The 25,772-nt window shown below is 46.2% G+C and overlaps 1 protein-coding gene across 1 annotated transcript; it reads right to left on the reverse strand.

Annotated features, from left to right (window-relative positions):
• Positions 1–1,508: 1,508 nt before the first annotated feature.
• On the reverse strand, positions 1,509–23,672 carry LOC138663478 (oocyte zinc finger protein XlCOF22-like). The gene is made up of 7 exons (XM_069749708.1): positions 23,552–23,672; positions 19,618–19,757; positions 19,309–19,488; positions 19,102–19,225; positions 18,921–19,018; positions 18,634–18,724; positions 1,509–2,929 (listed from the first exon to the last, which is right to left on the reverse strand). Exons 1-7 carry the CDS (start codon positions 23,568–23,570, stop codon positions 1,749–1,751), a joined length of 1,833 nt encoding a protein of 610 aa, XP_069605809.1. The 5' UTR covers positions 23,571–23,672; the 3' UTR covers positions 1,509–1,748.
• Between the last annotated feature and the right edge of the window lie 2,100 nt (positions 23,673–25,772).

Consider the following 25,772-nt stretch of genomic DNA (forward strand, 5'->3'; position numbering starts at 1 on the left):
CAGGTGTTGGCAATAAATAAATCACACTTGCAGCCAGTTGACATGGATTAAAGTTGACTCAACCTCTGTCCTGTGTCCTTGTGTGTACCACATTGAGCATGGAGAAAAGAAAGAAGACCAAAGAACTGTCTGAGGACTTGAGAAACCAAATTGTGAGGAAGCATGAGCAATCTCAAGGCTACAAGTCCGTCTCCAAAGACCTGAATGTTCCTGTGTCTACCGTGCGCAGTGTCATCAAGAAGTTTAAAGCCCATGGCACTGTGGCTAACCTCCCTAGATGTGGACGGAAAAGAAAAATTGACAAGAGATTTCAACGCAAGATTGTGCCGATGTTGGATAAAGAACCTCAACTAACATCCAAACAAGTTCAAGCTGCCCTGTAGTCCAAGGGTACAACAGTGTCACCCGTACTATCCGTTGGCGTCTGAATGAAAAGGGACTGTATGGTAGGAGACCCAGGAAGACCCCACTTCTTACCCCGAGACATAAAAAATCCAGGCTGGAGTTTGCCAAAACTTACCTGATAAAGCGTAAAACGTTTTGGAAGAATGTTCTCTGGTCAGATGAGACAAAATAGAGCTTTTTGGGCAAACGCATCAACATAGAGTTTACAGGAGAAAAAAAAAAGAGGCATTCAAAGAAATTAACACGGTCCCTACAGTCAAACATGGCGGAGGTTCCCTGATGTTTTGGGGTTGCTTTGCTGCCTCTGGTACTGGACTGCTTGACAGTGTGCATGGCATTATGAAGTCTGAAGACTACCAACAAATTTTGCAGCATAATGTAGGGCCTAGTGTGAGAAAGCTGGGTCTCCCTCAGAGGTCATGGGTCTTCCAGCAGGACAATGAGCCAAAACACACTGCAAAAAGCACTAGAAAATGGTTTGAGAGAAAGCACTGGAGACTTCTAAGGTGGCCAGAAAAGAGTCCAGACCTGAATCCCATAGAACACCTGTGGAGAGATCTAAAAATGGCAGTTTGGAGAAGGCACCCTTCAAATATCAGGGACCTGGAGCAGTTTGCCAAAGAAGAATGGTCTAAAATTCCAGCAGAGCATTGTAAGAAACTCATTGATGGTTACCGGAAGCGGTTGGTCGCAGTTATTTTGGCTCAAGGTTGTGCAACCAAGTATTAGGCTGAGGGTGCCAATACTTTTGTCTGGCCCATTTCTGGAGTTTTGTGTGGAATGATCAATGTTTTGCTTTTTGCTTCATTCTCTTTTATGTTTTTGTCATTTAAGACATATTAAATGAAGATAATGATACCAAAGAATTTGTGATTGCAATCATTTTCAGAAAGAAACTGAGTATTATCTGACAGAATCGCAGGGGTGTCAATACTTTTGGCCACAACTGTAGGTCAAAAGATTATTATAATATTAAATAAAGTCTCCCGATGCGTCGTCTTTGGTGAGGACGATGAAACCCATAGAAATGAGAGGCTTTGGGAGTGTGCATACCTCACCTCACCCTATATACTAAAATGTGGGGTATATGTTTTTTCTGTTAGTTATCTACTGACTAACCTTCAGGGGGTGGATTATGGGTATAGTTTTTCATTTGGAATTAATAAAGTTTAATTTTATCAGCAAACATGAGAAATGACATGAGACAACCTCTTTAAATAGATCCAATTTTGGTTAAAACTATTCCAACATTATGGGCATAAAAATGGCTTCTCCCCCATGTGACATCTCTGATGTTTATTAACAGTTGATTTCCAAGTAAAATATTTCCCACATTAAAAAAATCAAAAAGGCTTCTCTGTGTGACGGCTCTGATGTCTAACAAGACGCTCTTTCAGGTTAAAACATTTCCCACATTCTGAACAGGAAAAAGGCTTATCCTCCGTGTGACTGCTCTGATGTCTAATAAGATGCTCTTTCCGATTAAAACATTTCCCACATTCTGAACAGGAAAAAGGCTTCTCCTCTGTGTGACTGCTCTGATGTCTAGTAAGATGCTCTTTCCGATTAAAGCATTTCCCACATTCTGAACAGGAAAAAGGCTTCTCACTTGTGTGAGTTCTCTGGTGCTTAACAAGATTCCCATTACAGTTAAAACATTTCCCACATTCTGAACAGGAAAAAGGCTTCTCCCCTGTGTGACTGCTCTGATGTCTAACAAGATGTGCTTTCTGGTTAAAATATTTCTCACAGTCTGAACAGGAAAAAGGCTTCTCCTCTGTGTGAGTTCTCCGATGTGTAACAAGAATCGATTTCCGGTTAAAACATTTCCCACATTCTGAACATGAAAACGGCTTCTCCCCTGTGTGAGTTCTCTGGTGCTTAACCAAATCTGATTTCCATTTAAAACATTTCTCACATTCTGAACAGGAAAAAGGCTTCTCCTCTGTGTGAGTTCTCCAATGTGTAGCAAGAAGTGTTTTCTGGTTAAAACATTTCCCACATTCTGAACATGAAAACGGCTTCTCCCCTGTGTGAGTTCTCTGGTGCCTAACCAAATCTGATTTCCAGCTAAAACATTTCTCACATTCTGAACAGGAAAAAGGCTTCTCCCCTGTGTGGGTTCTCTGGTGTTTATCAAGATTTGATTTCCATTTAAAACATTTCCCACATTCTGAACATGAAAAAGGTCTGTCCCCTGTGTGAGTTCTCAGGTGAGTAACAAAATGTGATTTGCATGTAAAATATTTCCCACATTCTGAACATGAAAATGACTTCTTTGCTTTAAGAGCAGTTTCTTTTTTAATGCCTCTTTTGTGACTTTGATTACCCTTAGTAGTCAGTAATGAATCAGAAGAAGGGACCTGTTTCAAAGGATTAGCTGACAGATCTTTGCTGTGAATGGATGATGTTGTATCTGGAGTAATAGTATTCACTTCATTTGTATCTTGTAGAATCTCAAAATTATCAGATTTAAAAATTGAAGATGTCAGCTGTCCTTCTGATCTCCTGGTACAGTTATCTGCTAAGATAAAAAAACAATTATTTTTTAATAAAATATCCTTGAGTTTTATATTTTTGAACATTTGTAATTAAACTGTCCATAAAAATGGCAAGCTATGTAAAAAACTTTATTTACCAAAACAATGACAGTTCACAGTCTAACAGAAAACCTTATTAGATGAACCAGTTGTGTGTGGTGTTCAACTGTTTGCTCATTCTGCCTCCCAAATATAGAATAAAAAGAAAATCAATCAATGTTATGTAAGCGAAAATAATACCAATTCTCATCTCACAAAAAACAAGTCCAAACAGGTCCATCATCTGTGAATGGAAAAACATTAGGCTATGTGCACACGTTGCAGATTTTGATGCGGATCCGCAGAGTTTTTGGACGTGCGGAATTGCATCAAATCCGCAGTGTAGTGCACAAGCAATATTAGTCAATGTGAAATTGACATTTGTTGTGCACATGCTGCGGAAAAAAATGTGCGGAATTACAGTTTTTTTCCGCAGCATGTCAATTCTTTTTGCGGATTTGAAGTGTTTCTGCACCCATTGACTTCCATTGTGTCAAGCCAATCCGCAGCAAAGCCGCAGGTTTAAGGCTATGGACGAAAACAATAATCATTAAGCTTTTATTATAATAAGTGGCCGAGAGCATGGTCATAATCCACCAAAAACGCTCTCCCTATTATCAAACCATAAAGTCATATACACAGGAGTGTCACTCCTAGATTCAGATATATAACACTAGCGAAAAAAAGGGGAGTGTCGACACCAAAAATAGAAAAAAATATGCAAATTTTATTAATAAGTACATACAAGGAAAATGACATATACATACAAAAGCATGGAGGACTATAACAACTCCACCATGCGAAGAAGAGGAAAAGCCAACCGGTACACTAATGGTAAAGCACGTTAATGCACATACGACCTGGGCAGATAGTTCAGAGGGTAACAGTGAACCAGGATTCAGAAGAATACAAATAATAAGGGATCATCCCTCCGGTGCCACATAGGCCCTGTATAAAGTTAAATAAATCATACAATCCTGGATACAGTGTGTCACCAAAATTATCTGGACTTACCCATCATGAGTCCGCATCAGCGTGGCCTTCCCACTACCCCTGACGCGCGTTTCGCGTTAATCGCATACTCACCATACACCTAGTCCCCGAAGTCTTCAATCACCTGTAAAAAAGAAATTAAAATAAAAAACCAACAGTATACTCCCTGATCCGATGTAATCCATGTATTAATGAACGTCCCGTGGAGAGCTGTCACATCGGCAGATGCGACCGCTCTCCAGGGGCTCCAGTGATACAGTGAGAGGAAGTAATCTCCCGCACTATATCCCTCCGCTGTGAGTTCAGTATAGATCATACGGTCACTTGCGGCACCGCTGCGTGGGAAAATTCTCACGGAGCATTGCCGTAAAGTGTGAGCCTGAACTCAGGTAACCTCTTCAGTGATGCACTGCAGGAACCATGGTTTGTCACTGGAGGCCTATAGAGCTGTCACATCTCCTGATGTGACAGCTCTATAGGGAAGATTGTCGTGGGACAGTCATTATTAAATGGACTGCATTGGACCAGGGAGTATTTGTGTTGGTTTATTATTTTTTCTTTTTTTTGCAGGAGATTGAGGGCGTTGTATGGATTGGCAGAACAATTAAGGCTACTTTTACACTTCCATCTTTTTTCCTCCGTCATTATGGGCAAAAAATGGATCCTGGAAATGTGCTTGCAGGATGCGTTTTTTGCCCATACACTTGTATTAGCGACGGATGGGCACACGTCGCATCCGTCGTGCGACGGATCCGTCGTGTTTTGGCGAACGCGACGCACAAAAAAATGTTCAATGTAACGTTTTTTTATGCGACGTGTCCGCCATTTTGGACTGTACATGCACGGCCGAAACTTCGTCCCCTCCTCCCCACTCATCACAATGGGCAGCAGATGCGTTGTAAAACTGCATCCGCTGCCCACGTTGTGCTAAATTTAGCACAACGTCCGTAGGGCCGTTGGTATGCGACGGCCCCGTACCGACGAATGTGTGAAAGTAGACAAAGATGGCAAAGCGATATAAGGTTTTATTTCATTAAAATAGTTTTTTTCTGGCTGCGTTTTTGTTTATTTAACCCATTAACAACTATTGCATTAGTAATGGATAGGTATCTTATTGACGCCTCTCCATTACTAAGCCAGCTTGATGTCACCTTACAATTCAAAGGTGGTATCAACCCCCAACCACTACCCCATATGCCGCCACTACAGGGCAGTGGGAAGAGAGGCTAAGTGCCGGAATTGTCGCATCTTATAGATGCACCATTTCTGGGGCGGATGTGAGCTAGTGTTTATAGCCGGGGGGGCGCAATACCCATGGCCTCTTCCTAGGCTATGAATATCAGCCCACAGCTGTCTGCATAGCTGATATAGCGGGCTGATATTCATAAGAAAATCCATGGGTATTAACCCCTTCCCAGGCTATCCCTTTCCAGGCCATAAACATCAGCCCCTAGTCGCTGGCTTCTCCTCTCTGGTGCAGAAAATTGCGCGGGAGCCCACCCCATTTTTTTTTAAATTTTTTAAAATTAATTAAACAGATTGCGTTTAAAGCCGGAGTCACACTTGTGAGAAACGCGCACGAGTCTCTCGCATCAATACTCGGGACTGGAGCGTGTGGCAGTGCCGGGTATTGAGGTGCGAGACTCTTGCAAGTTTCTCACAAGTGTGACCCCAGCCTAAAGCAGATTGTGTGTGTGTGTCTTTATTTCACTTTTTATGTACCATTTTATTATGTTTATTACTAAATATCGGGCTTGGTATTTATCTATCTATCGATCGATCTATAGATAGATAGATGAAATCTGCAACGTGTGCACATACCCTTAGTGGCTCAAAGGCTGTTGAAAATCAACAGGGTTTCTATAAACCAATCCAGCAAAATGTCACCGGCGATGGCAGCGCCTGCGTAGTAGCATCTATAAGTAAGAGATAGATGCTACTGGACAGGCGCCGCTGGTGTCATTTTGCTGGAGGTTATTTTTTTTCAAAGCCTCACAATAGCCACAATATTATAGGCATTATCAACAATAATATCAACACGAATATATGAATTATGTAAAATAGGGGTCAGGTCACTGAGGGATCAGTAACCTGTCATAAGCTAATACCGATGCATATGCAATCAGAGTACAACAAAGCCACATCTACAGCCCCGCTACGAAGCACGAGAATCTCATTTACTGACAACTACAAATAAATATTAAACAACAACCACAAGACAGATTTCATCACCAGGTATCATTGTAATCAGTATAATGGCGCCGACCTCTCAGTGTCTGTAGGTTACTGTGCACAATCCTGCTGACAGGTTCACTTTATATTTAGACCTTAGGCATTTGGAAGAGGCGATGGAGAGCTTTTTTAAGACTATCAGTTACACACTCACATAAAGCTACCATCACACATAACGATATCGTTAACGATATCGTTGCTTTTTGTGACGTAGCAACGATATCGTTAACGAAATCGTTATGCGTGACAGCGACCAACGATCAGGCCCCTGCTGGGAGATCGTTGGTCGCTGGGGAATGATCAGGACTTTATTTTGGTCGCTGATCTCCCGCTGACATCGCTGAATCGGCGTGTGTGACCGAATGTTTACCCTGATTACCATTGTAAAAGTAAAAAAAAAAAAAAACACTACATACTTACATTCCTGTCACGTTCCTCAGCATCAGCTTCCCTGCGTCCCCCAGTGTCAGCGCCGGCCGGCCGTAAAGCAGAGCACAGCGGTGACGTCACCGCTCTGCTTTCCGGCCAGCGCGCTTACACAGTGCAGGGAAGCTGAAGGCGACGGTCGCGACAGGAATGTAAGTATGTAGTGTTTTTTTTTTTACTTTTACAATGGTAACCAGGTAAACATGGGGTTACTAAGCGCAGCCCTGCGCTTAGTAACCCGATGTTTACCCTGGTTACCCGGGGACTTCGGCATCGTTGGTCGCTGGAGAGCTGTCTGTGTGACAGCTCTCCAGTGACCATACAACGACTTACCAACGATCACGGCCAGGTCGTATCGCTGGTCGTGATCGTTGGTAAATCGTTAAGTGTAACGGTACCTTAAGTGAGACAGGCCGATCCCACCACAATAAAACTATCATACAGAATGAACAGGAAAAAAAAGGACAGAATAAAAACAAATGTAATTTATGACGTGGAGTGAATCCATGAAACCAGGGCTCGAGCCTTGACAACACATCTCCTGCAGGGGTGAATAAATTTATATTACAGCCATCAGCCACGCACAGACGCACAGCTTAGAGATCTATCATGCTACAGGTGTAATGTATTTTGTATGTAGTTTATCACAATCCTGTTTGAAGTTAGTTGGTTTTGAAAGAAATTTAAAAGTCAGGATAAAGGGAAATTCTGTTATTGTACAGAAATTCACACTCAATGTTGTCGATCCTAAAAGCAAAGTTTGGCCAGAAAGACTGGACCTGGTCTTGTAGGGACCATATGAGCACATTCAGCAGCACAGAAGGGAGAGAAGGGAGATTCATCCAATACGATATCAGGGATCTAGGAAGCCAACAGCATCATTACCCTCCGCTTTCTCTTACAGACCCATCATAATATATTTCTTCCAGTGATTTTCTAACTTGTCAGCACATTCTACGTACTCCGTCTTGACTTTGTAGTTTACAGATCTGGGCAGGTAAGGGTCAGCATCTTCTAACCCCAAGGGGTAGGTGGATCCTCCAGATGTTAAGATCTATAGAAAGTAGGAATTAGTCCTACCGGTAATGTAATTTCCAAGAGTCCATCCTGACAGCACCACCAGGAGGTTGTCCTTCATATCCTTGACAGGGACAGGAACACAGAACAGGTTAAATAGCCCCTCCCCACCTCTACCCTTCAGTGTCTTTTCCAAGTACCACACCAGGATGGATGCAACGCCATTTTATTAAATTTCCATTACAAAATGTTTTACACCACATCAGATAGGAAAATACGGGAGGGAATATAAGGGGTGCTGTCAGGATGGACTCCTGGAAATTACATTACCGGTAGGACTAATTCCTACTTTACCAGGACGTCCCTTCTGACAGCACCACCAGGAGAAGTACCAAATAAGTACTATTAGGGCGGGATTACTGCTTGGAGGACTTTACTCCTAAAGGCCATCTGTTGGTTTGACAGAACGTCCAGTTTGTAATGTCTACAGAAAGTATCTATTTTGGATCAAGTCGCAGCCCTGCAAATTTGATCCATGGAAGACCCTGCACTCTCTGCCCAAGAAGCTGAGACTGCTCTCAGCGAGTGGGCCTTAAGTCCTTCGCGCAGAATTTTTCCTGCCGAGGAGTATGCTGTGGAAATGGCTAGTTTTATCCACCTAGTTAAGGTGGCTTTTGATGCCTTCCTTCCTCTATTTTTCCCTGCCATCTGGACGAAGAGATTTGAATCTAGTTTCCAGCCTTCTGTGAGTTTCAGGTATTGTAGGACTGTTCTTTTAACATCCAAAGAATGGAGTGCACGTTCTTTCTCGTTTTTATAGACCTGACAGAAAGTGGGCAGTATTATTTCCTGGCTCCTATGAAAATCAGTTACTACCTTTGGAAGGAAGGCTGGATCTAGCTTAAGAATGATACAGTCATCCTGTATCCTTACATATGAGTCTTTTATGGAAAGGGCTTGAATTTCCCTTATACATCTGGCTGAGGATATCGCCACCAGAAACACTGTTTTAAGTGTTACCGATCTGAGATCTGCTTGATCTAGGGGTTCGTAAGGATTTTCCCATAAATTATTCAGGACTAAATTTAGGTCCCAAGGAGGGATGGAGCTACATATTGTTGCTCTAATAAACCTTACCACCCAAGGGTGTTCTGTCAGCGGGCAATCAAAGAAGGAGCTCAGAGCAGAGATTTGTACTTTTAGGGTCCCGGGCTTTAGACCCTTGTCAAAGCCAGCCTTAAAGGGAACCTGTCACGCCGTTTTTTCAGATTGAGATAAAAATACTGTTAAATAGGGCCTGAGCTGTGCGTTACAATAGTGTATGTAGTGTACCCTGATTCCCCACCTATGCTGCGAAATACATTACCAAAGTCGCCGTTTTCACCTGTCAATCAGGCTGGTCAGGTCAGGTGGGCGTGGTGACATCGCTGTTTCTTCCCCAGCTTTCCGTTGGTGGCGTAGTGGTGTGCGCATGTCCAAGTCCCGAATCCACTGCGCGCAGGTGAAGCAAAAGCACGCGATCTGCGCTATTACCCTTGTCATCGGTGGGGGCGGCCATCTTCCTGAGGCCGCGCGTGCGCAGATGGAGTGCTCTGCTGCACGGGGCTTCAGGAAAATGGCCGCGGGATGCCGCACGTGCGCAGATTGAGATCGCGGCGGCCATTTTCCTGAAGCCGAGATGCAAACGGCTTTGGGAAAATGGCCACCGCGATCTCCATCTGCGCACGCGCGGCATCCCACGGCCATTTTCCTGAAGCCCCGTGCAGCAGAGCACTCCATCTGCGCCCTCGCGGCCTCAGGAAGATGGCCGCCCCCACCGATGACAAGGGTAATAGCGCAGATCGCGCGCTTTTGCTCTACCTGTGCGCAGTGGATTCGGAACTTGGACATGCGCACACCACTACGCCACCAACGGAAAGCTGGGGAAGAAACAGCGATGTCACCACGCCCACCTGTCCTGACCAGCCTGATTTGACAGGTGAAAAAAACGGCGACTTTGGTAATGTATTTCGCAGCATAGGTGGGGAATCAGGGTACATTACATACACTATTGTAACGCACAGCTCAGGCCCTATTTAACAGTATTTTTATCTCAATCTGAAAAAATGGGGTGACAGGTTCCCTTTAAGATAATCTAAGATTTGAGGAATATCAGGTTCCTGTTTAAGGGAAATTAGGCCGGTACAATATGATGCAGAATTTTTTCCAGACTTTAACCCCTTAATTCCATATGACGTACTATCCCCTGTCAAGGTAACCTGGGACTTAATTCCCAGGGACGGGATAGTACATCATAGTGATCGGCCACACTCACCGGGGGAGCGCAGCAGAGTGTCAGCTGACTATCGCAGCTGACATCTGCACTACATGTGGCACTGCACACACGGGGTGGTCCGCCCCCGGCACATTAACCCCCAGCACACTGTGATCAAACATGATCGCAGCGTTCCGGGGGCATAGGGAAGCATCGTGCAGAGAGGGGGCTCTCTGCGTGCTTCTCTGAGACCCTTGGTACAAGGCGATGTGCTCACCTTGTACTGAGCGTCTCCTGCCTGCAGGCCCCGGATCCAAAATGTACGCGGGGCTGCATCCGGGTCCTGCAGTGAGGTGGCTTACCAAGCGCCTGCTCAGAGCAGGCGCTGGTAAGCCAGGAGTAGTGCACGTCAGATCGCTGATCTGACATAGTGCATTGCAAAGTGTCAGATCAGCGATCTGACCTTATAACATGATGCCTCCCCCGGGGGAAATGTTATAAAGTAAAAAATAAAATTTAGATGTGTTAAAAAAAAAATCCTAAATAAAGAAAAAAAAAATTGTTCCCATAAATACATTCCTTTATCTAAATAAATAAAAAAAACAATAAAAGTACACATTTAGTATCGCCGCATCCATAACAACCCGACCTATAAAACTGTCCCACTAGTTAACCCCTTCAGTGAACACCATAAAAAAACGAGGCAAAAACCCCCCAAAAAAACGCTTTATTACCATACCGCCAACCAAAAAGTGGAATAGCACGCGATCAAAAACAGATATAAATAACCATGGTACCGCTGAAAACGTCATCTTGTCCCGCAAAAAAAAAAAGAGCTGCCATGCAGCGTCATCAGCGAAAAAATTAAAAAGTTATAGTCCTCAGAATAAAGCGATGCAAAAATAATTCTTTTTTCTATAAAATAGTTTTTATCGTATAAAAGCGCCAAAACATAAAAAAAGATATAAATGAGGTATCGCTGTAATTGTACTGACCCGAAGAATAAAACTGCTTTATACATTTTACCAAACGCGGAACGGTATAAACGCCCCCCCAAAAGAAATTCATGAATAGCTGGTTTTTGGTCATTCTGCCTCACAAAAATCAGAATAAAAAGCAATCAAAAATTTACAAATAAAAACGTCAACTTGTCCCGCAAAAAACAAGACCTAACATGTCTCTGTATGTTAGGGTTGGCGGAACGCACCGAATATATTTCTTAGTAGTAATAGGTGCGTTCGCAACCCGGGATCCACCGTGCAGGAAAGAACCCGCTGCTAAGTAAGGCGGTGAAGTATATTAGTATAAACGAACTCTGCTACTTCACAGAGTCCATTAGCAATGAGAACGCTGTGCCCTGTTTGGCTCACAGGGGAACACAGCTACTTAGTAGAGCCGACAGTGGTCATGCAGTCAAATGCAAACACGCAACTCCTCTCCGGTGGAGCCGGAATTCTAATGGACTGCACACACACACGACCACACTGGCGCTGAGCACATATATAGTTTACACTAGCGCATGGCCATGCGGTCATGTGAACCTTTTATAGCTGCAGCATGTACAGGACCTTCCCAGAAGGACCAATGGGAGGCTGCCACAGAAGTTGAGCAACTTCAGGACCTTCCTGGAGGACCAATGGGATCTGCTGCAGTATCTGAGCATGTGACCCTCGATCTCCAATGGGAGATCTTGCCCTGGGCATGCTCAGAAGGGGAAAAGCAGGACTTGGTCCCAAAAGCATCAGCTCGCCGCTGCCCAGCACTGACTTCAATGGCAGAAGCTGGAAAAGCAGCAGTAACCCTTTGCACAGAGTGAGACTGAGCAAGACGCTGGGACCGACGTCTCCGCTGAGCAGGTTCCACTGCGGCTGATGCAGAATGGGAGACTGCAGCGGACATGGTTCGAGATTCCCCCTGTGCAGCGACGGGAACTCGACTCCTAACACTGTGGACCAAAATATGGAAAAATTATAGCTCTCAAAATTGATAACGCAAAAAAATATTTTTTGCAATAAAAAGCGTCTTTTAGTGTGTGACGGCTGCCAATCAAAAATCCGCTAAAAAACCCGCTATAAAAGTAAATCAAACCCCCCTTCATCACCCCTCACTTAGGGAAAAATAAAAAAATTAAAAAAAAAATGTATTTATTTCCATTTGCCCATTAAGGCTAGGGTTATGGTTAGGGCTAGAGTTGAGGCTAGGGTTAGGATTACATTTAAGGTTGGGATTAGGGTTAGGGGTGTGTCAGGGTTAGGGGAGTGGTTAGGGTTATGGTTGGGACTTGGGTTAGGGGTGTGTTGAAATTAGGGGTGTGGTTAGGGTTAGGGGTGTGGTTGGGATTAGGGATGTGTTTGGGTTAGGGTTTCAGTTAGAATTGGGGTTTTCCACTGTTTAGGCACATCAGGGCTCTCCAAATGCGACATGGCGTCCGATCTCAATTCTAGCCAATTCTGCGTTGAAAAAGTAAAACAGTGCTCCTTCAATTCCGAGCTCTCCCGTGCGCCCAAACAGGGGTTTACCCCAACATATGTAGTATCAGCGTACTCAGGACAAATTGGACAACAACTTCTTGTGTCCAATTTCTCTTGTTACCCTTCGGAAAATAAAAATTTGGGGGGCTAAAAAACCATTTTTGTGGGAATTTTTATTTTTTATTTTCATGGCTCTGCGTTATAAACTGTAGTGAAATACTTGGGGGTTCAAAGTTCTCACAACACATCTAGATAAGTTCCTTAGGGGTCTACTTTCCAAAATGGTGTCACTTGTGGGGGGTTTCAATGTTTAGGCACATCAGGGGCTCCCTAACTCAACATGGCATCCCATCTCAATTCCAGCCAATTTTGCATTGAAAAGTCAAACGGCGCTCCTTCTCTTCCAAGTTCTGTCATGCGCCCAAACAGTGGTTTACCCCCACATATGGGGTATCGGGGTACTCAGGAGAAATTGTACAACAACTTTTGGGGTCCATTTTCACCTGTTACCCTTGGTAAAAAAAACAAAACAAATTGGAGCTGAAGTAAATTTTTAGTGAAAAAAAATTAAATGTTCATTTTTTTTTAAACATTCCAAAAATTCCTGTGAAACATCTGAAGGGTTAATAAACTTCTTGAATGTGGTTTTGAGCCCCTTGAGGGGTGCAGTTTTTAGAATGGTGTCACACTTGGTTATTTTCAATCATATAGACCCCTCAAAATGACTTCAAATGTGATGTGGTCCCTAAAAAAAAAATGGTGTTGTAAAAATGAGAAATTGCTGGTCAACTTTTAACCCTTATAACTCCCTAAAGGAAAAAAATTGTTTCCAAAAGTGTGCTGATGTAAAGTAGACATGTGGGAAATGTTACTTATTAAGTATTTTGTGTGTCATATCTCGGTGTTTTAAAGGGCATAAAAATTCAAAGTTGGAAAATTGCAAAATTTTCAAAATTTTCGCCAAATTTCCATTTTTTTCACAAATAAACGCAGGTTATATCAAAGAAATTTTACCACTGTCATGAAGTATAATATGTCTCGAGAAAACAGTGTCAGAATCACCAGGATCCGTTGAAGCGTTCCAGAGTTATAACCTCATAAAGGGACAGTGGTCAGAATTGTAAAAATTGGCCCAGTCATTAACGTGCAAACCACCCTCGGGGCTTAAGGGGTTAAGATATATGGCTGAAGTGACTGGCTTCCTACTCTTTTGTAAGGTAGATATGACGGATTCCGAGAGGCCTCTCAATTTTAGCATTTCCTTCTCAGGATCCAGGCTGAAAGCTGTAGGAATTCTAGATTGTGATGAACAAGAGGGCCCTGCGTCAGGAGATTTTGTTGTAGTGGTAGAAGGATTGGATCTTCCACCGCCATCTGCTTTAGCACTGGAAACCAGCTTCTCCTGGGCCAGTACGGCGCTATTAGAATAACCGCGGTCAAACTCTCCTGAATCTTCCATAGAACTTTCGGAAATAAGGGCAGTGGAGGGAAGGCATAAGCCAGTTCCATATCTAAATCCTGGGCTAGGGCGTCCACTGCTGTCGGGTTGTCTCCTGGATTTAGTGAAAAGAACCGTCTTGTTTTTGAATTTATCCTTGAAGCGAATAAATCTATCTCTGGAAAGCCCCAGATGTCGGTAAGATGTAGAAAGACTTCTTAATTTAAGGTCCACTCTGTGGGTTGGATTTTCTTCCTGCTGAGAAAATCTGCTACTTGGTTTCTGTCGCCCTTCAAATGTACCGCCGTTAGGGATCTTACATGGAGTTCTGCCCAAGAGAATATTATGTTTGTTAGGTCTTGAAGATGACGGTGTCTTGGACCTCCTTGATGTAGGATGAAAGAGACTGTAGTTGAATTGTCGGAGAATATTCTGACGTGAAGGTCGTTGCGTTGTTGCTGAGATCTGCTCAGTGCTTCCCAAACTGCTCTGAGTTCTCTGAAGTTTGAGGAGCTTCTATATGAGCTCCCCAGCCACTGAGACTTGCGTACGTAGTTATATTTATGCATGGAGACACTCGCCAGGGTTTGCCCTGCTGCAGATTTGAGATGTTGATCCATCAGGACAGGGAGCGTCTTCCTTCTATGGTTAAGGATATTTTGTTGTCCAATGACGTCTGTTTTCCGTCCCATCTGGCAAGTATGTCTCGCTGTAATCCCCTTGAGTGGAACTGGCTCGACTGGACGCACGGAATGCATGAGGTCATCAGGCCCAGTAGTCTCATGGCCTTCCTGATAGTGGTGTACTGTTTTTTTTCCCAGCATCTGAGCTTCTCAGGAGACGGCTAGCTGCTTGTGAGCTGGAAGAAGTGAATACTTTTTCTCTGAGTCCAGAATGACGCCCAAGAAGGTTTTCCTCTTTTCTGCTTCTAGACTCGACTTTTTTAGACTACCCATCCCAGGGTTTCTAGAAGCGACATAGTGTCTTTTAGACACTCTTCCATCTGCTGTCGTGAGTCTGCCACCAACAACAGGTCATCCAAGTATGGCACTAAAAGGATATTTTTTGTCCGTAGGAAGGCCATTGCCTCTGCCATGAATTTTGTAAAGATTCTCGGAGCTGATGAGAGTCCGAATGGCAGACACTGAAATTGGAAATGAAGAATTTTCCCTTGGTCTTTTATAGCAAACCTGAGGTATTTCTTGTGAAGGGGATGAATGGGCACATGATAATATGCGCTTTTGAGATCCATTGTACACATTACTGAATCTTTCTTTATTAATGGTATGACAGATCTGATGGTCTCCATTTTGAAGCGTTTGTAAAGGACCCACTGTTTCAGTGGTTTTAAGTTTATTATGGTCCGGTACTCGCCTCCTGGCTTTTTTATAGAAAAGAGACTGGAATAGTGGCCATGGAGTTGTTCCGACAGGGGTAACGGAACTATGGCTTCTATTCATATGAGCTCTTGTATGTCTTCTAAAAGTCTTTGATGGACCTCTGGAGATTGGCTGCGGGTCAGACAATATCTTCAGGGGGGTATTTGAGTAAATTTTATTTTGTACCCTAGAGAGACTGTTTGGAGTATCCAACGGTTTGGGGTAATACCCTGCCATCCTTCCATGAACCGTTGAAGTCTTCCTCCAATGCGCCTGCCGTCATTGTTTACCTGACCCGGTACCTTGGTCATGAAAGGAGCCTCTACCTCTGCCTCCTTTAGGGTAGCTCCACCTTCCGGGTTTACCCTTGCCACTATAATCCTGCCTTTGATTGAATCGGGGCCTCCGGAACACTGGCTTTTTGTTTTGTTTCTGTTCTGGGAAGCCTTCTTCTTATCAGATGCTTTGTCCAGTAAGTCATCCAATACTGGGCCACATACATGGAGACCAGAAAATGGGATTGAGCAAAGTTTATTTTTGGACTGAGTGTCTCCTGACCATGACCTTAACCATACCGCACGCCTTGCGGCATTAGACAATGCATTGCCCCTGGCTGCAAAGTGGACTCATCTGTCATGAAATCAGTTGCCATCTTCAGCAGTGGTAAGGATCTTAAAATTTCCTCTCAGGGAGTTTTTTTATTTGGGTTTCTAACTCTTCAACTCATATACACATTGACCTTGCTGAGGTCGCCGCTACATTAGCCTTCATAATTGCCACTGAAGCTTCCCATGATATTTTAAGGAGATCCTCCGCTCTTCTGTCTATCGGGTCCTTAAGGCCTGAGGAATCTTCGAATGGGATGGCTGTCTTCTTTGACACTCTGGCTACTGGTATGTCTATTTTCGGAACCGTTTCCCACGTCTTAGTATCCTCAGGATTAAAGGGAAGTCGGAATTTAAAGTCTTTTGGGACTGTAAGTTTTTTCCCCACATCTTCCCATTCCTCTAATATCATGGCTGATATGTGATTATTCATGGGGAAGACCCTATCTCTTCGAGCCCTTAGTCCTCCGAACATTTCGTCCTGGACTGTCATTGGCTCCGTGGCTTCTTCCACTTTCATGGTGTTTTGGACTGCCTGTAACAGGGTGTCCGTGTCTTCGGAAGAAAATAGATAACTCTTCCGATCACCGGAAAGAAGTACAGAGGAAGATTCGCCGTCCACTAAGTCAAGATCAGAGTAGAACGATACTTCTCCTTCCTCGGAGCTTGGATCCATGTTCCATCTGGGTCTCTTAGGCGAGGGAACCTGGGGCGGTTCAGTAGAACCTATAGTGGCCTGAACTTCTTCTCTGATCATTGTGCGTATATTATCCAATAAGGAAGATTGCTCTTGTTTGAGCAGTTTGGCGATGCAGGACTCGCACAGCTTTTTTTCATATGCATCTGGAAGTCTCGCGACGCATAATGGGCACTTATTAGGTCTTCTCTTGACCGCTGTTGTGGAGCGCTTAGCCGTTTCCTTATCCTAGAAAATATGGAAAAGGAAGGTCCTATAGCTAACTGTGTATAGACTGCTTTGGAAGATGCTATCGTAGCTCACTCACATGGTCCAAGGGAGATTCGGACTGGACGTCAGTACGGCTAGCACTCTCCATCTTACTGGGTCAGTGTGTGCTGTCAGCTGTCGGTCTTAAATAGTCTGTCTTACCCGGCTTAAAGACATCTGAATCGTCCTCCTTCCGATCATAGCTGCAGCTCGTTTGGATCCTGCTATCACTTCTGACAGCGCATGCGCCCCGTGGAACGCAACCTGGATATTGGATCTTTGCTTAGAAGTCACGCCCCCTCCGGCCCATTCCATGCCGCCCCTGGAAGTCGTCACTACTAGGGTTGAGCGACTTTTCTTTTTATAGGATCGGGTCGGGTTTCACGAAACCCGACTTTTTCAAAAGTCGGGTCGAGTGAAATCGGCCGATCCTATAGAAAAGTCGGGGTCGGCCGAAACACGAAACCAATGCAGTGCATTGGGTTTCTAATAGTTTCCAGGGTCTGAAGGAGAGGAAACTCTCCTTCAGGCCCTGGGATCCATATTTAAGTGTAAAATAAAGAATCAAAATAAAAAATATTGCTATACTTACCCTCGGACGCGCCCTGGTTCTCACCGGCAGCCTTCCTTCCTAAGAATGAGCGCCTGAAGGACCTTCGATGACGTCGCGGCTTGTGATTGGTCGCGTGAGCAGTCACATGGGCGTCACGCGACCAATCACAAGCCGCGACGTCATCTAAGGTCCTTCAGGCGCTGATTCTTAGGAAGGAAGGCTGCGGGTTAGAACCAGGGCGCGTCCGAGGGGGAGTATATACCTATTAGGAATATACCCACCCTCGGACACGCCCTCGGACGCTTCCTTCCTAAGAATTAGCGCCTGAAGGACCTTAGATGACGTCGCGGCTTGTGATTGGTCGCGTGACCGCCCATGTGACCGCTCACGCGACCAATCACAAGCCGCAACGTCATCGAAGGCCCTTCAGCCGCTCATTCTTAAGAAGGAAGGCTGCCGGTGAGAACCAGGGCGCGTCCGAGGGTGAGTATATCAATATTTTTTATTTTTATTCTTTATTTTACACTTAAATACGAATTCCGATACCGATTCCCGATATCTTAAACATATCGGAACTCTGTATCGGAATTCCGATTCCAGATCAGAAGATCGCCGACCTCATGGCCGACCAGACACAGGGGTCGGGTCGGGTTTCATGAAACCCGACTTTGCCAAAAGTCGACGACTTCTGAATCTGGCCGACCCGTTTTGCTGAACCCTAGTCACTATGCGACTTCCGGTGTCATGGCACCGCACTGGAGGGAGACGCCGACCTGGCAAGCGGCAACTTCCCAGCCACCTGCAGTGGCGCCGCATTGCCGGAACAAGCATCGCGGACGCCCGCCCATAGGGTGCCGCACAGCAGCTGCAGCCCAGTGTCCTCGGAGGGAATGTGGCTGAATTCGGGAGCACTCACTCTACCGACTGCTGAGGGACCTCTCGCGGTATCAGCGGTATTGAGGTCATACCATCTCGCCCTCCGCCCCAACCCCGCTGCAGGAGCTGCAGCCCAGGTAAACTGTATCTTCGCACGCCTGTGCTCCTCTTCCTGTGTCTGTCCCCGATAGGGACAGGAAAAATACTGAAGGATGGAGGTGGGGAGGAGCTATTTAACCTCTTCTGGTGTTGCGGTCAGGAGGGACGTCCTGGGAAAAGGGCTTTCAATGCCCAAAGTCATTTAAACAGTTTTTGGTGGAGGAGAATATTGTGGTCGGGAGGCAAAATGATGATCACACAATTGTGATACGGCAGGACCACACTACCACAGATAAAGCAGCCACAGCTGGTGACGGAGGAGAATCTGTGGCTTCTCTGCATTTAGTCATTACTACTCACTTGGGTAGTCATATGTAGGAATCTCCTCTTTATACCGCTCATCACCCCTCACATATGTCTCTGTAGCATTAATATGGGTCAGATCTTCACCCTGAAACAATTATAGTAAAAGTCACAGACAGATGGGGAAGTCACATCTATGATCAGCTCTAATCCTGCCATCTCCACTGCTCTCATTACACAAGTATAAAACATAATACTGTTGCATAAAACAAGACTGAGCACAAGACCTTCACAGCCGTCTACACATCATAGGGGAGATCTCCTGACACCTTCTCTCCATCTACCTGATGATCCTGAGGAACATTGGGATCTTCTTGTTTACAATGCCGTGGAAGAAGATGATGGTGACATCTCTCTGGTGTTGTCCTCTTACTGAATAGATCTAGAGGAAACACATACAGGGACTGAATTCATTATTTACATACAAATAATTATAGGCCGTGTGTATTTAGTCCTGTCTATTACCTGGTGATGTGAGGGGCTGGGGAACCTCCATCATGACGTCCTTGTACAGATCTTTGTGTCCTTCTAAATACTCCCACTCCTCCATGGAAAAATAGACGGAGACATCCTGACACCTTATAGGAACCTGACACATACAATGATACCATCATCCCCCTGATCCCTTCATAGCATTACTGTATAATGTCTCAACATTCCCAGCAGTGTCACCTCTCCAGTCAGCAGCTCAATCATCTTGTAGGTGAGTTCTAGGATCTTCTGGTCATTGATGTCCTCATGTATCAGGGGGTGAGGTGGAGACCACATTATTGGGCTCAGGGGTCTTCCCCATCCCTCAGACACAGGGTCCTGACAGCGATCACTAGAGGTCTTCTTCACTACTGTGTAATCCTGGTTATGGAGAGACACATTAATAAATTTCACTACAGACATTTCCAGAGTCCTCACCTCTCCAGTTCTGTCCATCTGTTATTCCCATAGATGAGAATGATGTAATGTGACGTCATCAGAATCTCTCACCTCTCCAGTAAGCCGGAAGAGGATCTCTAGGGTGAGGTGTAACATCCTCTCCGCCATCTTGTCTCTACCCATATCCATCTTTGATGGGTAAATCAGGAAAATTCTCTTATATAGATCTTCATTGAGAGGATCCGAGTGATCTGAATGAGAAGATGAGCCGATGTAACATCATAAAAACCCTGTGTAATATTACAATTACTGGAAATAATAAGGTAAACATATGAGGAGATTTATTATTTTACAGCATTTTTCTTCTTTACATCTACTAATAAAACCTATATATTTAGGCTACAGACAACAAGCAGTTTCTCCCTCGGAGTCAGCAGCTGAATACGTTTCTCATAGACTCATTTTCCATAACGCTAATTCTCGTCTCATTTACCGACCCTGGAATTGGCATTAGCAATACTGCAGGAGATATTCATTACACGTGACAGGAGAAATAACTACTTCATAGAAGAGGATTCTTTACTGTTAGGGCAGTGAGAATCTGGAATCGCTTGCCTGAGGAGGTGGTGATGGCGAACTCAGTTGAGGGGTTCAAGAGAGGCCTGGATGTCTTCCTGGAGCAGAAGAATATTGTATCATACAATTATTAGGTTCTGTAGAAGGACGTAGATCTGGGGATTTATTATGATGGAATATAGGCTGAACTGGATGGACAAATGTCTTTTTTCGGCCTTACTAACTATGTTACTATGATGAGGATGACATCATCTTCTACTACGGCTCTAGAAACATATTTGTCCAGAGTCGGTCACTGACTCCATCAGCACCGGCCGTCTATATGAAGGTTTCCCGTCTTCCCCGCACTTTAATCTTCTATCACGTTAGATCTCAGGTCTGATTCACACACAGAAGTTTGAGGCTTTTATAAAAGATTTTTTATTTCCACAATCACCACGGCTGCAACAAAAACCCTGGCACCTGCTGCTGTCAAAAGCAAACATGGCATCTAAGGTGTGACAGAGTTCAGCTGAATGCCCCTACACTCCAAGTACTCGATAGTATGGGGCGGCCTAGTTACTACTGTACTTACCATATATATTCATGTATAAGCTGAGATTTTCAGCACATTTTTTGTGCTGAAAACACCACCCTCAGCTTCTACACGAGTCATTGCCAGCAAGGAAGAGGAAGCGACAGGAGCTGGCGGTTGTGGCACAGTGACAGTTGCAGCCGCCGGCTAACAGAAGACATCATACTCGCCCTCCTGTGTCGTTGCTGAAGCTCCATTCATGCATCTCCGTCGTCCTGGCACCAGCAGCTCTTCCTCTCTTCCTGTGCTCAGCGGTCACGTGGTACCGCTCATTAAGGTAATGAATATGCACACGTCTCCACTCCCATAGGAGTGGAGCGCATATTCATTTCCTTAATGAGCAGTACCATGTGACCGTTCAGCACAGGAAGAGAGGAAGAGCTGCTGGTGCCAGGACGACGGAGATGCATGAATGGAGCCATGCACAGCAGGACAGCGACCGGGGAGCCATGCACAGCAGGACAGCGACCGGGGAGCCATGCACAGCAGGACAGGGACCGGGGAGCCATGCACAGCAGGACAGGGACCGGGGAGCCATGCACAGCAGGACAGGGACCGGGGAGCCATGCACAGCAGGACAGGGACCGGGGAGCCATGCACAGCAGGACAGAGACTGGGGAGTCATGCACAGCAGGACAGGGACCGGGGAGCCATGCATACCAGGACAGGGACGGGACACAATGCATATGGTACATGTCTAATAATGGTGTCTGGGCCTGCAATGTATGAAGGTCTATTAGGTCGGGCCAGAGGCAGCGTCCAATAAGTTACCTTTTAACGTCCCCATACACATTAGACTAAAGTTACATGAAAGCACTGATTTTGGGGGTTTTGGGCAACTATATAATGTATTTGGGGGCCTCCCGACAGATCATGCCAGGGCAGAGAAGGATCTGGCATCCTGAATTTCAGAGGCTAATCTGTTTGTTCTTCCTGTAGATAATCCTCCTCTAGAGGAGTCTGGAGGCGACTCTCTCATACAGACCACAGGAAAGCTGGAATATTTGTGTGTATGGGGGAGTCGGGAGAGATGGCCGTCTGCCAAATGACCGTTCACCCAACACTTATCTCATGTGTATGAGGCTGTTAGTATTACACTGATGGGCAGTGATGATACACAGCACTACAGTAGTACAGGGCATCACCGGAGCCATCAGAGGCTTGTATGTTGTATGACCGCACTAATCAGAGGAGTTTAAGAAAAGTTTAACCCCTTCATGACCTTGGACGCATCCATATATCTAGTTTGGCAAGTACTTACCAACCCTGGACATATGGATATGTCATCTCTTTAATACGGCACCGTGGCAGTCAAAGTGATCACATTAAGGTGAATGTGAGAATGGAGCCTCCAGCACCCAACCTCCACCCGCAGAGCCACACTCCACATAGAGAATAATGGAGCCTCCAGCACCGACCTCCACCCGCAGAGCCACACTCCACATAGAGAATAATGGAGCCTCCAGCACCGACCTCCACCCGCAGAGCCGCACTCCACATAGAGAATAATGGAGCCTCCAGCACCGACCTCCACCCGCAGAGCCGCACTCCACATAGAGAATAATGGAGCCTCCAGCACCGACCTCCACCCGCAGAGCCACACTCCACATAGAGAATAATGGAGCCTCCAGCACCGACCTCCACCCGCAGAGCCGCACTCCACATAGAGAATAATGGGGCCTCCAGCACCGACCTCCACCCGCAGTCCACATAGAGAATAATGGAGCCTCCAGCACCAACCTCCACCCGCAGAGCCGCACTCCACATAGAGAATAATGGAGCCTCCAGCACCAACCTCCACCCGCAGAGCCGCACTCCACATAGAGAATAATGGAGCCTCCAGCACCAACCTCCACCCGCAGAGCCGCACTCCACATAGAGAATAATGGAGCCTCCAGCACCAACCTCCACCCGCAGAGCCGCACTCCACATAGAGAATAATGGAGCCTCCAGCACCGACCTCCACCCGCAGAGCCGCACTCCACATAGAGAATAATGGAGCCTCCAGCACTGACCTCCACCCACAGAGCCGCACTCCACATAGAGAATAATGGAGCCTCCAGCACCGACCTCCACCCGCAGAGCCACACTCCACATAGAGAATAATGGAGCCTCCAGCACCGACCTCCACCCGCAGAGCCACACTCCACATAGAGAATAATGGAGCCTCCAGCACCGACCTCCACCCGCAGAGCCACACTCCACATAGAGAATAATGGAGCCTCCAGCACCGACCTCCACCAGCAGAGCCGCACTCCACATAGAGAATAATGGAGCCTCCAGCACCGACCTCCACCCGCAGAGCCGCACTCCACATAGAGAATAATGGATCCTCCAGCACCGACCTCCACCCGCAGAGCCGCACTCCACATAGAGAATAATGGAGCCTCCAGCACCGACCTCCACCCGCAGAGCCACACTCCACATAGAGAATAATGGAGCGTCCAGCACTGACCTCCACCCGCAGAGCCGCACTCCACACAAAGAATAATGGAGCCTCCAGCACCGACCTCCACCCGCAGAGCCACACTCCACATAGAGAATAATGGAGCCTCCAGCACCGACCTCCACCCGCAGAGCTACACTCCACATAGAGAATAATGGAGCCTCCAGCACCGACCTCCACCTGCAGAGCCGCACTCCACATAGAGAATAATGGAGCCTCCAGCACCGACCTCCACCCGCAGAGCCACACTCCACATAGAGAATAATGGAGCCTCCAGCACCGACCTCCACTCGCAGAGCCGCACTCCACATAGAGAATAATGGAGCCTCCAGCACCGACCTCCACCCGCAGAGCCGCACTTCACATAGAGAATAATGGAGCCTCCAGCACCGACCTCCACCCGCAGAGCCGCACTCCACATAGAGAATAATGGGGCCTCCAGCACTTACCTCCACCCACACTCCACATAGAGAACAATGGAGCCTCCAGCACCGACCTCCACCCACAGAGCCGCACTCCACATAGAGAATAATGGAGCCTCCAGCACCTACCTCCAACCACAGAGCCGCACTCTATATATATGGCTGCTCTGTGCGCACAGGACCTGTGATGAGGTCACAGGAGGGGAGGAGTCAGGGGTCACATGATCAGGGGCCTCAGTGTATGCAGGACTCTGCTGTGCTGGTTGTCATGCTGCTGGATGAGGGGAAGTTTCTGTGTGGGGTCAGGAGGGGTTTACAGTGTGGATGTAGCAGAGCCGTGTGTGTGCGATGTGTATGGAGCGGAGCCGTGTGTGTGTGTACGGACCCCTCAGATATCCACATTAAGTACATATTATAGAGGAATATAAACGTCTTACTCCACAGTAGAGTTGAGCGACCTTGACCTTTTTAGAGTCGAGCCGGGTTTCGCAAAACCCGACTATCTCAAAAGTCGGGTCGCGTGAAATCGGCCGATTATGACGTAAAGTCGGGATCGACCGAAACACGAAACCCAATGCAAGTCAATGGGGGAGCATAGTCGTCAGTGAGTGGGGGCCAGGAAAACACCTACACTGCCCATTTTAATGTGAAAACCATCCATTCTTCTTAATGAAGCTTGTCAATCTTAATTTCCCTTATAATAATAGTTAGGCATTGGAAATTGGGGGTCATTTGGCTAAAGTTGTGGGGGGTAGGGCCGGTTCAAGTATTTAGTGGGCCCAGTAAACCTGGACCACGTCACGACAGTGGAGCAGGGAGAGATAAGTATTTCAACTTTACAAGTGCTGTGATCCTGAGCAAGCGGGGGGGGGGGGGGGGGGGGCCTCGTTGGCACTGGCACAGGACCCCTCAAAGTACAGCGGTGTGTTTGCACGGCGGGGGCGCCTCCCACCGGCAGCGACACTTTTGCGTACTATGAGGGGCCCTGTGCCAGTGACGTCGCCAACGAGTATTTCTCCCCCCACCTGATGAAGGAACCTGCACCTTCATCTGCACCTTCCTCTTTGTCCCCGTGTAAGGTGGTATGGTATGCGGGAAGGGGGACCTGACTTTCAGCAGGGTCACAATCTTGCAGTGTAGCGTGCATGGGGAATGTTGCGTTATGGGTCAATGTACCAGCAGACTCATCTATCACTGGCTGGGCAATGGGCAGGATGAGGAGGAAACACAGATATAGGCCCAAAGAATAAAGTGGGCTAAATGCAGTTCAAAATTGGTAACAGGACTAACCAGGGGGCATTGTTTTGTTCAGTGGAGGACAACTGGAATGAGAGGCTGACACAGAGAGTAGGCCCAAATCTGTAAGTAGTCTAAATGCAGTTCAAAATTGGCAAGAGTAGTAAACAGGCGGCACAGCTTTGTTCACTGTAGGAGAACAGCAAGGAGCGGCAGACACAGATAGAAGGCCCCAACCCAACTAATAGGCCCACTGCAGTTTTAAAATCCCGATAGGCTGAAAACCAGATAATTGTAGGTCATTTTTTGTAAAGAGGACAGCTGTATTGAGTGGCGCAGCCAGACGCTACAAGTAGGCCTTAAACCACAAAGTTGGCTCGACGCAGGTTTAAAAAAGGTTATCTGGGTACACGGTCTGCATTGGTGTGCTCAGTGGAGGACAATTGGAAGGAGGGACCGCAGATAGACTTAGTAGGCGTAAAATTACAAAATAGGCTCTATGCAGCTTCGATTATGTGGCAACCTGGAGAACACCTTGGAGCGGCAGACACTGGTGGTAGGCCCCAACCCAAGTACTAGCCCCACTGCAGTTAGATTAAAAAGACTACTAAACGAGAGCCTGAAGATCAAAGCTCAGAAAAGGCAACCCGGAGAACACCTTGGAGCGGCAGACACTGGTGGTAGGCCCCAACCCAAGTACTAGCCCCACTGCAGTTAGATTAAATAGACTACTAAACGAGAGCCTGAAGATCAAAGCTCAGAAAAGGCAACCCGGAGAACACCTTGGAGCGGCAGACACTGGTGGTAGGCCCCAACCCAAGTACTAGCCCCACTGCAGTTAGATTAAAAAGACTACTAAACGAGAGCCTGAAGATCAAAGCTCAGAAAAGGCAACCCGGAGAACACCTTGGAGCGGCAGACACTGGTAGTAGGCTTTAAACCAAAAATTTGGGTCAATGGAGTTTACAAAATGTTCCAGGGGTACACAGGCAGCATTGGTGTGGTAAGCGGA

This window comes from Ranitomeya imitator, chromosome 2, assembly GCF_032444005.1.
Source record: "Ranitomeya imitator isolate aRanImi1 chromosome 2, aRanImi1.pri, whole genome shotgun sequence".
Taxonomy (NCBI): Eukaryota; Metazoa; Chordata; class Amphibia; order Anura; family Dendrobatidae; genus Ranitomeya; species Ranitomeya imitator.